General features: G+C 37.7%; 1 protein-coding gene across 1 annotated transcript in view; it reads right to left on the bottom strand.

The window, feature by feature from the left end:
• Positions 1-18283, bottom strand: part of PUS10 (pseudouridine synthase 10) — an 89204-nt gene that overhangs the window by 34316 nt on the left and 36605 nt on the right. Inside the window, 2 exon segments of the mRNA XM_072635480.1 lie at positions 2936-3047; positions 11589-11623. Coding sequence (XP_072491581.1) covers positions 2936-3047; positions 11589-11623 — 147 coding nt within the window.

The following is an 18283-nucleotide window of genomic DNA, read 5'->3' as shown; positions in this document are numbered from 1 at the left end:
CAATGGTCAGTTTAGATAAGCACTGTGAGTATACTACAAGGGAATGCTTGTGTAGGAAATGAGGGTGACATTGCTAGGTTGGATTAACAAGTGATAAAACCAGCTAGTTTCTCACCTGTTGTTTGTTGAAGTAGGGAGATCAAGATTTCCTTACTATCCTACTCTACAATCTATATTTACTACTATTATAAGCTTGGGTGCTCTATAGTGGGGATTCTTAAGCTGCAATTGTCTAGGAACCTAGTTTTTAAAAATATTTTGGTAATTATATTTCAACATAACTAGTTTCTTTTGTAATTCTATATATTTCACATTATGTATTTTGAAATATTATTCTAAGAAGGAGTTCATAGGCTTTTAGCAGACTGCCCAAAGGGTCTATAACACTAAAAATGGTAGACCTCTTGCTCTATACCAGGTCTGCACAATATCTGACCTGCACCACTTGTGGACTATCAAGGAATTTTGGGCAGCTCGTGAAAAATGTACCACCTGTGGGCTGCTTTGGCGGCCTGAAAGTGGCCCATGGGTCATATAAATATCAAAGAACCATTACAGTATTATTCATAATTTCACAAACAGATATATCATGGATCAGATCACAAACTAACCAATAAAAGTCAGGGCAAACCTATACAACTTTTTTTTTCCAACACTAATCATCTAAGGCAGCTACATGGCAAAATGCATAGAGCACTGAATCTGTACCTGGGATAAGCTGAGCTGAAATTGAGTCTCAGACACTTACTATACTTACTAAAGATATGACTGGGGAAGTTGCTTAACTGTCTGTCTCAGTTTCCTCATTGATAAAATGGAAATTGTTGTGAGGATAAAATGAGTTCATCTTTGTAAAGTGCTTTGCAAAGCTTAAAATGCTACATAAATACTAGCATAGAGAAACTGCTGCTGCCATCCTCCTCTTATAAGTTCCATTGTACTTTCTTGGTCCTCTGATACATCTCCCATCACATCAGACAATGACAGTGAATAATGACAACAATGATAAAAGTTTTAAGGTGATCTGTACATAGGAAGGTGTTGCTAAACTTCTGATTTGATCAAGAAAAGGATTTTTTAAAAACCTGTATTTATAGTGAGGTTTTTTGTTTTGTTCTTACCAAGACACATTTTATTGCCTAAAAATCTCCCACCATGAGACACAAAGGGAGGATAGGGAGGGAAGGCAACAGCATGGAGCTGATGCCAGTGCCAGGTCTATGGCTGTGTTTGCTGGATTGTGGATCAGGAAAAAAAGAGTAAGCTAAAGCAAGATACAGGAGCCAGCAAGAAAATCACATCCTGCCCTTCTGGAAATCAGAGAGATGACAGAAGCTATCAGTTCCCGGAGGATTAGAAAAGCTTGGTGATCTTGTTTTCCTGAGAGATTGGAGGTGGGGGTGGAGGTGCCCTTGACACCTGACACAATCAAAGAGGATTAGCTCTAGCATATGCAGAAGACTAACACAGATCTTTGGGGAGATCTTAAGCAGCATCAATGGAGCTCTATTATCCAAGGGTGATGTCTGGAGGACATCATGTGCATCAATAAACACCAGAAAGAGGATATGGAGTCTTCCTCTTGGCTCAGTCATCCAACGGGTCAAAAAAAGAAAGAATACCAAAAATCTCAAGACTCACTGGAGTCACCTGTAGCTTCATCCTTTGACAGGAAGGCAGGAGGAAGGCTTTTCTGACCTCAGGGAGATACCCCCGTATATACACTTCCTTCCAGATTCATACATAATTCCTGGTTAGATACTCAGAAGGACCTCAGGAGTCCCAGAGGAGAAAAAGAACTGGACTACTGGACCACAGACTGTTCTGTGCCCTTTCAGCTGCTTAAGAGACAAGTGCAGAGCAGCAACCCTCCAACTACTAGAAGATGGTCTACACCTGCCCAATGCAAGAACAGAGAGGGCCCCCGATTCCTGTTTCTGAACCTCAGTCACCAGGGAGCTGTAGAAGTCCTTGATAATCCCATGGGCATGATCTCAGGGATCAGGACCAGGACTACTGAGATAACTCCCCTTCTATACACATCGTATACTTGACCCCAGAAAGGCAGATCAGCAGGCTACTAGGGCTACCAGCAGAATTATAACAGTGAGGGCTCTACCTGTGTGCAGATCACGAGGCAAGGCTAGCAGGGAATCACATATCTTACATTGCATCTGGCCAGTGCTCTGGACCAAACGTCCAAAAAGCCTTACCATATCACCTGGGTCACTATGATGCCACTGCCAATGAAGGCTCTGACTTTCCACATGGGCAGGGTGAAAGACACCATGGTTCCTACCCAGCCTTGTACTGAAAGCATCGTGCCCAGGATCTTGAGGCCAGCAGAAACTATGGAGGGAGGCTTAGAGAAGACCTGCCTTGGAAAGGAAAGAGGTCAGCAGGGGGAGCGTATCTAACATAGATTCAATAGAGACAGCATTAGGTATCATGTAGTCTAACACCTTCACTTTATGAATGAGGAAAACAAAAAGGTGAAGAGACTTGCACAAGGTTACACAAGTACTAACTGCAGACAGAATTTTAATCCAGCTCTTGTTTCTGTACTTATTGCTCTCCCTACTATACTCAGGGCTCTCTCTAAATTATTGTAATTCCTTTTTCTGCCTTGGGTATGATAAGAAACACTGTAAAGCATTTCATTAAGGACAAGTAGATAGAAACTCACGAAAAATAGAACTAAATGTGCTGATGAACAACCAGTAATATTATAAACATCTTTGATGAGGAAAGCCTAAAAAAGGCTTGGACACTGCATTTTAAAATTAGGACATTAAAAAAGTTTTATGTTTACCCAAGAGATTGTTTGGAGAGAAAAGCACTTAAACTAAGAGGACCTCATCGATATCATAAGAAGGTAAGACTTACAAAACAACGTGGAAAAAATGAACACTACTATTATTCAATTAGTTAATACCTTCCCATCAACAGGAACACCCAGCTCCTCAGAGAACAAGGGATGAGTAATCCATTTGTAGGCTTCTTTTAGCTGAACAATATCATCTCTTCCTAGTGACAGGCCCCGTTTCCTGAACATCATAAAAATAAAATGATATGAGATTCAGCAAGGTGAGTTCTTATTTTTTCTATCAAGGACCAGAAGCAAAGAACTACAAAAGAAAAAAAGTTGTTAAATAGTTATAGCATATGTAAGATATTTTCACTAGTAAGCTTTCTTCTGAATTAGAATTGACATGTTTGCTTATCACCAGTTGTACAATGTTTACAGAACAGAAAGTTCTAGAAAAGTTCATGTTGTAGAGACATGAAATGAAAAGAATTCATTGCTATACTCCAACTCTCATGTCTCATTATGGTGGGTCCTAACAAGCTGGAAAAGCTTTGAATATGGGACCAGGATGGACTGTGTATCTGTTGTATGAGAACCAGCTGAACTAAATTTGCAGAGGTTGATAACCAGGCTGGTTAAAAGGTAATCAATTATTTGGTCACCGCAACTCTCAAAGTTCACCTACTGGATTTTAGAGAAATTCTATTTGCATTACTGGATGTAATACCCATGGTGACAAAACAGCATATCCTTGAAGGGCAGTAAAAAGTATTAATATAATTTTGACAAATAAATCAGTGAAATATTGGAAGAAAACTGGATAACTACTTCATGGGTTCTGAAATTCCAGAGTAAGTATGTTCACGTTCCAATTATTCAATATCCATTCAGAAAACATCTATTTAGCACCTATTGTATGAAGAACACTGTGCTAAACATTGAAGGACATAAAAATTTAAAATAAGACATGGTTCCTGCTGCATAGAGCTTATAAAAACATAATTATGATATATAATAGTACATGATAATTACACTACAGTCAGAAAACACTGTTGTGTGAAACATAGGGAAGAAGGTCTTTAGAAGAAATAGAAGGGAACAACAGAGAAGATTTAAGAAGCTGTCATGTGACGCATTCTTTAAAGGGAAGGGTAAAACTGAGCAAGTAAAGGGTATGAGAAAGGACATTCTAGGTAAAGAGAATAGCATGAACAAGGAAATAGAAAAAGAAAGTTATAGGTCATTTGGGGAGGAGAACAGTATGATTTGGCTACATTCTAGCATACGTGGTGAGGAATACCAGGAAGCTGAAAAGGTAGTGTGGCAACAGACTGCAGATATCCCCAAATGCCAATCAACAGAGTCTGAAATATAGAGACAAGCGATAAAGAGCTGAGTATTTTTAAGGAGTATGATTTGTACAGATCTATGCATAAGGAAGATTATTCTAGATTAAACTAGATAGGATGAAGAATGAACTGTATAGGAGATTATAGGAGGATATAACAATAGTCAAGGTAGGTGGCATTAGTAGAGTGGTAAAAGTAAGAATAAAAAAAAGGGAAAGAATATACAGCTGCCAAATGAAGTACTGACAGGACCTGGTAACTGGTTAGATAGGAAGGGTAGGAGGAAGAGTAAAGACGTAAAGATAATAAAGCTTCATTTGTAGGAAACTGATAGAAGTGAAGTCATGATGGTGAATAACCAGTTAAAAAGGAAAGATAACACAGTCGATTTTGGACATATGTCAATAGTGCTTATATTAGTTAATATATTAGGTTAAAATGTCCTGTAGGCAGTTGAAGATGTTGCCCTGGAGCTCAGAAGGGCACTAAGGGCTAAAGATAAAAATCTGTTAAGTATTTATAATTAAAATCATGGCAATAAATGAGACTGTCCAGGGAAAGAATAGAGAAAGAATAAAGAAGAGAAACAAGGAAAGATTCTCAGAATCCCTAGTTTCCTTCAAAATTAGCTCAGATGTCTCATCTTCTACATCAGTGCTGTCAACCTCAAATAGAAAGGGATTCTTGCTGTCTGCCTACTGACTTAAAAAATCACAGATTAACATTATTATGTTGTAACGTATTTAATATTATTTTGGTAAACATTTCCCAATTACATCTAATCTGAGCAGGGTCATGAGTTTGACACATTGTGGGAAATGTCCACATAAAGGAGTCAGAAAGATCAGAAAGCAGTGACCCTGAGAAAGTGACAGATACAAGAAGAATAAGGAGAAGGTGGTATTTCTTCAGTCATATCAGAGGAGGGGCTCAGTTGACAGTTTTTAAATCTGCAGTCCATTGACAAGCATTTATTAAGAGCTAGGAAATACAAGGAAAAAAGTGCTCTCAAGAAGTTTACATTTGAACAAGGGAGACTACATGTTTTAAATAAGTATGGAATAATTATAAAATTCGTACAAAGAAATTATGGGAAGGAAACAGCAGGTCAGGAAAATCATGAAAGGCTTCATGTAGAACAGTGTCAAACTCATGTACCTACTTAGATTAAAATGTAATTGAGGAATGCTTACCAATATAAATTACAACACAGAGAATGTTGGCCTGTGATTTTCTAAGTTGGTGTGCAGTCAGCAATACTGGATCACAAAGTATGCAAAGGTGGACAAGGTGCAGGAATAATTAATAATAAAATTACAAAAATGGTAATAACTAGCATATAGATGTGTATCTATATATATCTATAGCACTTACTACGTGGCAGATGCAGTGCTAAAGTATTTTACAATTATTTTATTTGATCCTCACAACAATCTGGGAGGTTGGTGCGATTATTATCCCCACTTTATTGATGAAGATTGAGGAAATTGGGGAAAAAGAGGTAAAATGACTTGCCCAAGGACACACAGTTGGTGGCTAGATTTGAACTCAGATATTTCTAACTCCAGGCCCAGCACTCTACCCACAACACTACCAGCTGTTTAACTGGAAAGGTATAAAAGAGCCAGGTTGTGATGAACTTTAAAATGCATATAGTGATTTTTCTACTAGAGGCAACTGAGAACCACCAGAGTATAATGAATAAGGAGCTATGAAAAAGGTAAATTGGAGTTGTAATAAGACCTGAGGCAGACACATAGAAAAAGAGTCCAGGCAAAAGGCAATGGGAGTTTGAATTAAGGTAGTGGCTGTGTGGGCAGAGAGAAGGGATAGAAACGATGCTGCAGAGCTGGAAACAACAAGATTTGGCAACTGATCATATTTTTGGGGTGAGAGGGAAGAGTTAAGGTAACACCAAGATTGTGAACTTCCATAACCTGAATGAGTGAGTGAAGCAGTTATTATGTGCAAAGCAGTGGGGGTACAAAGAGAAAGTATGACAGGACCTGCTCTCAAGGAGGCCACATTCTAACAGAGGACACCTCAGTGTCAGCAGCAAATCAGATGGAAAGATACCATGGTTCTTGGGACGCTGTGGCAAAGAACATAGGAATGCAAATTCCTGACTGTTATTTTTATTGATAGTAATGCTTTTGTTTTTTAATTTTGAGCAATATGACAGTGCCAAGGACTTTGCCATCATCTACAGAAAGAGTGGCCAGGTCAAATCTCCGTTGGGTTTTCCTCCTGTACTGATGGCTACAAGAACAGAATTAGAAGCAGGACTGGTAGTGTGAGGGGGCACTGCCATTCCCAAGACTCTTGGACATACCTGTTCACTGGAAAAAGTACACCAGTGACTGGTGTGTTCATCCTTCACTGCCAAAGAAAACCATATCATCAGGGAAATGATGACATGACTTACACTTGACTTTGTTTTGAGCGAAGGAGGGCTGTGCAGGTCACCAGCCTCACTTCTCCTCCAGAATCCAGTGACCAGATATTCATCAGGATGACTGGAGATGACCCAGGATGAGGCAATTGGGGTTAAGTGACTTGCCCAAGGTCATACAGCTAGTGAGTGTCAAGTGTCTGAGGTGAGATTTGAACTCAGGGCCTCTTGACTCCTCCACTGGTACACCATCTAGCTGCCCCAACCAGTAATTGGTATTGGTAATGGCAAGAAAAGTAGGTTCCTTTTCTTTCTTCCTTTTAAAAATAATTCAATATTATTTTATATTTAGTTCTAAATTCTCTTCCTCCACCACCTCATTCCCCACTAAGAAAGCAAAAGCAAAAAACTTTATTAGAAATATGTATAGTCAGGCAAAACCAATGTCTCACATTAGCAACATACAAAAAGAGCACTTTAAACACTTTAAAATGCACAGGAAAAAAAATTTAAAAGTGTGAACAAATACAAGGATGTCACTACACAGTGAAATTTAATATATACTTCTTTAAAATCTAACTGTACGTGGCAAAAGTTCACACTGTGTTTTGATTAGGGATTATTTTGGTTTTTGTTTTTTTATTTGTATCCACATTTGTATTCACAGCACTTTGCATGGTACCTTACAATAAGGTATTTAATATTTATTGATAGATTTAGTTCTTTCTGATTCTTTTTTGTATATCAAAACGTTCTTTTTTATTGATGATTAAATTCACAATATGTGAGAGGTTAACTGTTGCATCAAGATCCTGGAGATGATGGGGTTAAAAAGACTAAAGATATAGGTAAAGGTAAAAAGTAAGAATACATCTCCTTTTACCAGAGAAAAAGATAAGAACAGAAAAGTTCTGAGAAATAGCTGAAGAACAGAGAGTGCTCCCCGTGACTGGATATTCACAAGTAGGCAGTTATGTCACTTACTTTAAGGATATGTGGGGCGGGATATCTTCAGTTGGAAAAATTTAAAAAATGTTTAGAATAGTTACTGTGGATAATAATAGAGGGACCTGACAAAGGCGGAACACAAGTATTATCAAGCAGTAGTAAGGGGTGATTTGAGTTTATGCATCATAAATTTGTAGCAGGTGAAACAATCAATTTCATTACTTTCTCCACTGACTCTCAGCAGCCCTGGAACAGGTGAAGACAAAGCAGATACAAGTTACCTAGGGATGAGAATTCACAGGGTGGAAATAATGTAAATCAAGGATTATTACCATGTTAGCTTTCAAAATGTGGGACGTGAGAAGAAGCAGACCAGGAAGTCATAACTAAGTATGGAGACAATAGAGAAGGCAGACTAGAAGAATAGGTATTGATTAAAGGACCAGAGATCATAACATAGGCAAAGTATGAGTGAATGGGACAGATGAAAGGACAGACAATTATGACTGGAGAATAGAATACTGGATATCAGAGGTAATGGAATTAAGCATAGGATATAACCATGACAACATCTGGCTAAAGTGGGATGCAGAAGTTGAGGTCAAGGAATTTTTCAGTCATAGAGATTGTCCACATGAATATTCGAATACCTAAGGATGATGACAGAGGATAGAGTAGAAAGATGAGTCAGGCTGAAAATGCTAGAAAAGTCAGTTGGAGGTTGGTAGATAAAAGCAATAAAAATGGGGAGGAGTAAACAAATGGAATGGATTTCAAAAGAAGAAAAGTTATTGTGAAATGGTGGTAAAGGATTAGTCTAGAAGTGACAGCAGGGTGTAACAAAAGTCTGCATCAGCCTCCTGCTAGATCCGAAAGTCAAAGAAGTCAGAGCAGGACGAATGTCCACCGGAGGGAGTTGCAAGGAATCAATCAGTAAGCATTTATAAAGCGCTAGCTGCTGCTCTTCATGATACAAGGACAAAAACCATGCGCTGCCCTCAAGGAGCTTACATTCTATCAAGAGAAGCAAAGGGTATATATGACACATACAAAGTTAAGTACCATCATGAGATCATTTCATGGGGGCACTAGCAAGTGAGGGGAATCAAGAAAGACCTTACATAGCAGAGGCAACACTTGGAGAGGAGCTTTGGAAGAGGCAGACGAATCCATTAGGGAAAGCCTATGCAAAGGCATAAAAGAATCCTGTATGAAGACATACTAAAAATAGTTTGACTAGACCAGAGTGTATGAAAGGGAAGTAATGTGTAATAAGCCTGGAAAGGTAGGGTGGAGACAGCTTGTGAAGGGCTTTAAATGCCAAACAGAAGAGTTTGTATTTAATTCGAGAGGCAATAGGAAACCACTGGAGCTTACTGGAGAGGGGAGAGACATGATCAGACCTGTGCTTTAGGAAAATCACTTTTCCAAAAGTAAATTTCTACGATAGTACCTACGTCTTACATGACAACTTCCACGTAGGTCAGCTTCAAAATGTGCAACAGCCAGCTCATGGCCACTGTATTTCCTTTGGACACACAAATGTGAATCCTTGGAGACTGTGGTATTCCAAGATTTGCAAGCATATAGCATCAGTAGGAGAACAATGGAATTTTTGAAATGGGAAATTCTGTGTGTCAGAGAATAGTTTGCCATTAATTAGTTTCCCAGATGCAAGTGGGCCTGCTGTCTTGTGTTTGTTTGATTCTGAATAGGGCTCAATGACGATTCACAATGCCTGTCCTGGACACACACACAGAGGCATAGGCACAGACACAGACACAGACAGAGACACACACACACACACACACACACACACACACACACACACACACACACACACACCACTGAATTTCCTTGTTTATATGAAATCCAAATGAAATAGGGACTCTCTGTTGATGTCCTGCTGCTGCAAATAACACTACATAAGACTCAAAACATTACAGGGACCTCTGCCATGAGATCCATAATTATTTAAAGAAGACTAGCTTAACAATCCAATCAGAAACACCAAATGCTTAAAAAATTCCTACAGTATTCTGATTTGTGGAAATAATCACTATGGGAATTTGATTGATAATTTTTTTTTCACATTTCAATGTTCCTTTGAGAAGAACATTAATAAATGGGAAACATGGATAAACTCAGATGTCAAGTATACTCTGAAGAATAAGGGAAATAGGTGAAATACAGAACATACAATGTTCAATGATTTACCTTCTAGATTACTCTAAAGTATTAACAAGAAACAATACTTTAAAATGCTTACGTGGTTATTCATTACAGTTTTGAAAGAACTTGGTCATACAACAAAATCTCCAATATTTCAAATAATTCTAAACCATCTCAATTCTTTAAAACTGGCTACTGGATGTATTTCTTCTCCTCCATGTCAAGAAGTCAAGGGAAAAGGTTGAGACATTTCTGATGTATTTTCCTTTACTAGAAAATAAATACTTAACAAAAATTCCAGGTTTATAGTTTTGAAAATTGAATCTTAATTATTCTAAAGGGATTTATATGGAACAAATCTAGTCTAAAATTTTCAACTCAACTAATTTCATTTAGATTCCTGAATTAATTCTTTAATGGTAGTGCCTCTAGATCACTTTTGCATGGAACTCCTGACACTGAGGAAGAGTTTTGGCATCCTGTAGCAATCTATTTTATAATTTTTCAGGAGAACTGAAATATTTTACTGCTACATTTTTAAAAACTCTTTCAAGGAGAACAACAAAATCAACATGGGGCAAATGCAAATTCAGAAACAGTTTTAAAACAGAATGTAAACCCCTTGAGGAAAAGGCCTATTTTTTGTTTCTGTCTTTGCATCCTCAGGACCAAGCACAGGACCTTTGCACATATTAGATGCTTAATGTTTTTTAAATTAAATTTATGGCCTGAACAGGTTAAACAACATTCTCAAAGTTTAAGAACAAAATCAGAATCTGGATTTATCTATGAATCATTACTACAAATGTCCTATATAATAATCTGAAGTTTTTGACAAATAGCTGTACCATTTTCCAGATGAAGATATAAGGGGGGAAAAGGAATGATTTCCCCAAAATAATTTAAATTAGACAGACGAATCTAACACCTTTTATGCAGTGGTTCTAAGTTCTTATTACTGTAAATAACACTGTAGATATTTAATAAATTTTAAACAGAAAAATGAATTTACTTTCTGGATTCTTAGATAAATAAAAGTCTTGTTAATAATTCAGGTGCATATTATAAAATCTGTCTTAGCTGTAATAATAAATTTGATTGATGTAAAATAAAAACATAAAACCATATAGAATAAATTTGTATTAATAGTTCTAATGAAAACCTGAATAAAACAATGTGTATTATTTTTAAAATACATCACCACACAGTCAAAATACATTACATCTTATTACAGTACTTAGGATTTGGAATCAGCACATTGTGTTTCTCTACTGGCTTAAAAATTTTATATTCTGAGACTACAAAATTTATTCATCATTATCTTAAATATCAAGTAAAAAATCCTGAAAAATTTTTTTATCATTACCTTTTAAATGACTCAAGTGAAAAACTCTTCTCATTTTACTTTAAAAAGTAATGGTATGATCTCTTAATCAGCACATTATTTTATCATTACAAATGCTTACTGATTACTAACCAAAACTCCAGCAGTTATTCTATATTCACTTTCAAAAACCCAGTTAGGGATCATATAATGGAACTCAGATTTCTGTAATTTCTAGCACATTCACAAATATACCATGAACTTTCCTAACTGATGAAAACAAATTTCTCTTGTCAAAAAAGCTCATCAAACTATATTATGTAATATGGTTGCCTAGTATGTGTTCCAGCAAATCTAACATTCATGCTAAAGCTAGAAAGATTTAATGAGCTATCAAGTATGAATTAGTGTGCTTCTGCTAGGCAAAGGAACTAACTGGAGAAATAATGCAATGAACCCAAATGATCACTCAACTGCTCTAATAGCTAATGAAGCACCCACCCTACAGAAGAGAAACGTAGTAAAAGTACTTTAAAAAAAATAAGTAGTCTGTATTTAAAAGATTGTAAAAAAATCCCTACTCAAATTACTCACCCCATTTCCTGTTTTACCAGCAACCATGCAGCATGCTGTAGGCAGTTTAGTCACACCCAGAAAGAAAAGGAAAAGGGGAAAAAATGTTCAGTGAAATTAAGTTTCAACACTATCACTGAATACTTAAACTAATTTGCTAATAACTCTTCTTTTTAGAGGAGTTAATATTTAAAATTTAGCAGTGATCTCACACAGTAAATACTAGAAAGGCATTCAAACATGACTTGGTTTGTAGTCAGTCTGGAATTAACGGGGTATCCCCTCTACTCCTACAGATTTCCCACTAATGCTGCATGAGAATCAATGAAATCACACATTTATGTTTAATGTATTTTCCTGATTTACAAGGGGAGTCCCAAACTAGGTCTGACCTAAAGACACAAGTAAATAGCTACTCTCCTTCCCCACAAGATAAGCATTTAGAAGTCAATTTTTTTAAAGTTACATTTTTGAAAGGAATATTGAAAACTTGAGAAATCTTACCCAATTCAGTGAAAGGTCTATCCTAAACTTCACACTAAATATGCATTTGATATATGTGTGTGTATGTATATATGTATGTGTGTGTGTGTGTGTGTTTCCTACACATGCAGACATATGAACCACATTACCAGGCTCATCATTAGACCAGCAAGCAATTAATGAATTTTTTGGCCACTTGGCCACAGGAACTCCTCAAGACTATCCACCCAAAACAGAGTAAGGTTACAATCTATGGCTAAATATACAGATGTATGTATAGCAGTAAAGTGAAACATATAGGTAAAACATTTAACTCAAAATACATAGGAGCAAACTGAAAAGTCCTATGAGAGCAACTACCTACAGATTAAAGACCCTGGTCAAACACTGAACAGCTTCATCATTCTCTATTTCATTTGTTTCTTACTACTTAAGGTAGATCACTTGAATCTATAACCAATGTAAATACTATGTTTTACATACATTTTATTATTTGAGACACAACAATATGAGGTAGGGAGGACAGGTATTATCCCCATTTTACAGATGAGAAAAGGGAGGATCAGACAGGTTAAGTAATGTGCTCATGGCCGCACAGCTGGCAAGTATATATGAGACAGGATTTGAAGCTAAGTCTTTCTGGCTCCAAGACTTACCCTTTATCTATTATCCTACTTACTAGTGATACCAGGGGTCAAGACATCTGCCTTAAAGGGTCTGAAAGCTTAGGTGAAAGATGCTATACACAACTATAGATTAAAGGGTCCAGCTTTGAGGAAGGAAGGCAAGTTGGTGACATGGAAAGAGTTTTGGATTTGGAACTGTAGGACCCAAGCTCTACTGTGTGTGACCTTGGAAAGTCACTTTATGTACTTGGGGCTCAGTTTCATAACATGCAAAATGAGGGAATAGGACTGGACAAACTCTGAACTGTCCTTTAATGTGAAATCCATAACTTTATCAAGTGCTGTCTACAAAACATACAAGCTGTATAACCCAGGACAAATAACTGATTGGTGTCCCTAAGCAACTCTCTAAATTCTAGATGTACTGCCAAGCTATATGAGTGGAGAGAGTTTCAATGCTGAAATTTCCCTACACTGAAGAAATCACAGATCCAGACCAAAAACAAAGAAATACTATTAAAAAAAAAATCCAAACTAATGTGTGGGGCTATGGCAAAATAGTTACAATCAGGATTTTACTGCTTTTGTATTACTGTTCGGTATAAAGCTTAATATACAACTAATGTTGACAGTGTAGACAAATATGTCTGATAGAAGAATGTAGAAATTGAAATTGATTTCTAGAGACCTCTCATTATATTATTTAGTCCAGGGGAGTCCAAGTTAGAGTGTATATACCCCAGAGGGTATGCGAAATGGGAGCAAAAAACAGACTAAAAGGAAAAAAGGTTGCACCTCAGCCTTGATGAGACTGCCAATTTGGGGAGTGTTTGAGACACAATCCCTACCATCCATCTCATCCATTTCTGCCCAACACTAAACCATTCCACTATTAGTCCAAAATGCACAAGTTCCCAAGCTCTCTCTGACCAGGCACCTGAAACTCAATGTGGTTATAACTTTAACCACAATATCTGTGCAGGTTCAGATAGAATTAATTCCCACATCACCCTAAGTATATACAAATCTTGTCCCCAGAGCATCTCATAGCAGTAGGAGCAACAGAGCAGCACTCAATGAGTAAAAATCTTGGCTACTCAGTTTCACTGGCAACGGAAGGGAAGGAGAAAGGGAATATTACAGGATAAGCAGATATGAATGAGTTGTGAACTGCATCTTTGGAAGTAACTTCTAAATTAATGAGATTAGGAATCCATTCAATATCTGAGAAATTCACTGCTTGGTTTCCATAAACTGACAAAGGCAGGGAGCATAGTCCAAGAAAGAGGGTATAGATCTGTCATTCTAACCCTAGAGTAGGATTTCAGCTCACAGACCAGGGCCGAGGCCTAAAGATGAGTAACTAAAACAGGGAGCATGGCCCAGAGGCAATCCTGGATTTCTGTGGTTCTAAACTGGAACAGGGCTACAATGAGATGACAAGAGCTAGGGTACAGTAACTGTTTACTGGAGCTCTGAGCATGATCAAGTATGCAGCTGTATTGCCCAAACTCAAGCCAGGGTCCATAAAGCTAAGAACAGGAGAGCAGTAACTGAGCCATGCTTCAGATTAGACTTACAAGTGTGTTGAAAGTTCATAGCAACCTGGTCTGAGTTGCCCTGAGCCTTGAGGAACAGAGCCCTGAAGAGAGCAACTGCAGGACTGCAAAGACAGATAACAAACAAGACCATAACATTTCCTTCAGAAATGTACATAATCTGGCACAAAGATTCAACTCAGGAAAGAAGTCTGGAATAATCAGTCAACAAAAAAGACACCAATGATAAAAACCATTATGAAGCCAGGGATGTCTAAGACAAAAACCCAGAAGAAAAGAATAACTACGGAACATCTATAAGCAAAGCCTCAAACAAAAACACAGCTTGCCAACAAAGTTAGCTAGAATTTCTGAAAGAAATGAAGAGTAAAATGATATTATAAAGTAAATAAGAGTTCTATAGGAAAGAACTTGGGGGTGTGGGTGGGAGAAGAGAATTCTTGAGGAAAGACTTGGAAGGATAAATTAACTTACCATTACCTGTAAATGCTTGACATTCATGATCCAAGTAATCTGAAATTTCACCAAAATCTATTCTCTTTCTACATGTCAGGACCTTAGTTTTCTAAATATGGCTTCCTTACGGCTTCTTATCACTCTTTACTTTCCTGTATGGTCTTCACTTCTCTCACTTAGAAATCGTGACCTAATGGGTTCAATTTAACACTGTCCTCCTACCTTTAAATCCCCTGCCTCCAGCACTAATCCCTTTCCAAACCCAAGTAACTTGGTATAGCACCCCAGCATACACGGGGGATGGGTGGGGGTGGTCCTGCTATCACAGGTTCTTAGATCTACATTCATAAAAGGAAAGGCAACTTTTGAGGGGTTAACAATCACTTTAACCAAGCACATGTATCATTTCTTTAACCAAGCACATCTATCATTCACCTAGTTCAGGGGAGTCAGCACCCTGAACTTCAACAAAAATACAGAGAAATCAAAGTCAACACTTTTTCCTCTGACTGACCATAACTCAACAGACAGATCCAACTGTCTGACCATAGTTATAAAAGAGGGAAAAGCTGATATCTAGGTCTTCAAGGGGGGGAGGGGCCGCTCCTTAAAGCAGCTTCCCAGAGTCCTCTCACTCAAACCTTCTTACAAAAACTAAATCCCAAAGTAAAACCTCACCCTCAGAGTATTTACACCTTTTTTAAAGCCAGAGGACATAATCCTCTAATCCAGTGCCACAATAGAAAAAACAAAAGGTACTAGGGACTCTCCTACAAAACAGCTCCGTTAATCAAGCTTCCCACAATGGGCAGGCCCAACAATGGGTGGGAAAGATCCTCCTTAATCACATCATTCAGAGGCATTATACTTCTTGGTATAAACAAAAACAGCAAAAAGATCCTAACCTGATTGCCATGACAACTGGATAAGGTTTTCTTCACTCTTAACGACATTCTGATGAATGCTGGAGATAATCACATAATTAGGCTGGCAGTGTCCAACCTGGGTTTGAATTGATGCTATCTAATCTCAATTAAACTCTCATTGCTACACCACAATCCTTGGACTCTTTACTAATGGATACTCTTACCACAGAGGTATAAAAAAAACGAAATGGAGGCCACTAATTTATGCAAAAAGAACCATATAACCCACACATTGAGTTTTTAAATGTAATGTTATCTATGTTTTATTGTACTTTTATTTATTGTGTTAAATATTTCTCAATTACATTTTAATTTGGTTTGGGACAGTCATTCAAAACCTCTGCTCTCACATTCCCCAAAGCAGTTTTCTAAACCTTCTTTTATTAATTTCTCCAAGGCTCCCCCTTAGCAGAGAATCCCACTTTATACTTTATTGACAAAACATGTTACCCACTATGAGCTCCTTCTTCTTGCTAATTCTACATCTCAAATCCCCTCAATAGCACTTCTTGTTCTCTCTTACTTTGCTGCATTTTGGAAAATGGCTCTCCTCTACATCAATAACTCCTCTGCTTCTGCCCTTGCCTACATTTTTTTCAATCACCTCTGGGAGTTTGGCTCTTGATCTATATTACTTATCTCTGATCTTCAATTTGTCTTCACCCACTGAGGCCTTAACTTCTACCTACAAACATATCCAGACTCCTCCCAACCTAACAGTCATGATTAAGGAACTACCAAACGGGGAGCTACCTGTTCCAGGTGAACTTAGAGGAAAATTCTATTGAATATTTAAAGAGTAATTCATAGCTATGATAAATTATCCTGAAAGCTGAGAAAGAAACCATTCTACCAAGCTCCTTTTATGAAATACAGTATTCTGAATGCCTAATCCAAGATAGCAGAGAGAATACTGTCAACCACTATCTAGAATGAATATAAATTCCATTTTTTAAAAATCTAAGCAAAAAGGTCCCCAAAATTATTCATTACAATCAATTTGGATTTAAACTAAAAAGATAAGGATGATTCAAAATTAGGAACACAACAAAATTAATCAAATTAAAAGCTCCAAAACCAGGGCGGAGCCAAGAAAGCCAAGTAACAGCATGCACTTTCTAGAGCACTGCCCCCAAGCCCAGCCAAATACCTGTAAAAAAAATGACTCTAAACAAATTCTGGAGCTGCAGAACCCACAGAATGACGGAGTGAAGCAAATATCCAGCCCAAGACAGCCTGGAAGGTAGCTAGGAAATGTCACTGAGTCACACAGGGGGCAGGGCACAGTCCAGCATGGGTGGAGCTGGCACAGACAGTAGCTGAGCAGGCCTTGGGGAGAATGAATCTCTCATACCTGTAGCAGTTTCCAGGCTTCAGGACCCCAAAATGCCGAGGACAAATCTGAGGGTCAGTGGAAAAGCCTGTGGGACCAGTGTGGGAGAGTGGAATGATCTGGCCCCAGCCCCTGGGAGACAAAGGAACCCGCAGCAGCCACAGCAGCAGCAGCAGGGGCAGACAATAACTGTTTCTGGAGCTCTAGGCCCACAGATTGTGGGGGAATCAGAGGCACTCACCCCCACTGGAAGCAGAGATCTACCTTGACAAAAAGCTCGTAAGTCAAGTAAATGGCTGGGAAAATGAGCAAAAACAGAAAAAAGAGTCACGCTATAGAATCTTACTTTGGTGACAAGGAAAACCTAAACAAGCAAACCAAAGACAACAAAGTCAAAGCTCCTCAATCCAAAACCTCTACGGAAAAATATGAATTGGTCTCAGGCCATGAAAGATCTCAAAAAGGATTTTGAAAATCAAGAGAAGTACAGCAAAAACTGGGAAGAGAAACGAGAGTGATGCAAGAAATTTATGAAAAACAAGTCAACTGCTTGCTAAAGAAGACCCAAAAAAATGTTGAAGAAAGTAATATTGTAAAAAATAGACTAACTCAAATGACAAAAGAGATTCAAAAAGCCAATGAAGAATGTCCTAGAAAACCAGAATTGGCAAGATGGAAAAGGAGGTCCAAAAGTTCACTGAAGAAAATAATTCCTTAAAGATTAGAATGGAGCAGATGGAAGCTAATGACTTTATAAAAAATCAAGAAATTATAAAACAAAACCAAAGGAATGAAAAAATAGCAGACAATGTGAAATATCTCACTGGAAAAACAACTGACCTGGAAAATAGATCCAGGAGAGATAATTTAAAAATTATAGGACTACCTGAAAGCCATGATCAAAAAGAGAGCCTAGACATCATCTTTGAAGAAATTATCAAGGAAAACTGTCCTGATATTCTAGAACCAAAGGGTAAAATAAATATTGAAAGAATCTACCAACTGCCTCCTGAAAGAGATCCCAAAAGGAAAACTCCTAGGAATACTGTAGCCAAATTCCAGAGTTCCCAGGTCAAGGAGAAAATATTTCAAGCAGTCAGAAAGAAACAATTTGAGTATTGTGGAAATATAGGATAACACGAGATCTAGAAGCATCTACATAAAGAGATCACAGGGCTTGGAATATGATATTCCAGAAGCCAAAGAAACTAGGAATAAAACCAAGAATCACCTACCCAGAAAAGTGAGTATAATACTTCAGGGGAAAAAAATGGTCATTCAATGAAATACAGGACTCTCAAGCATTCCTGATGAAAAAAATCAGAGCTGAATA

This window comes from Notamacropus eugenii, chromosome 1 (genome assembly GCF_028372415.1).
Source record: "Notamacropus eugenii isolate mMacEug1 chromosome 1, mMacEug1.pri_v2, whole genome shotgun sequence".
NCBI classification, from domain to species: domain Eukaryota; kingdom Metazoa; phylum Chordata; class Mammalia; order Diprotodontia; family Macropodidae; genus Notamacropus; species Notamacropus eugenii.
Note: the sequence above shows the minus strand (reverse complement) of the source record. Positions and strands in the feature narration are given on the sequence as shown.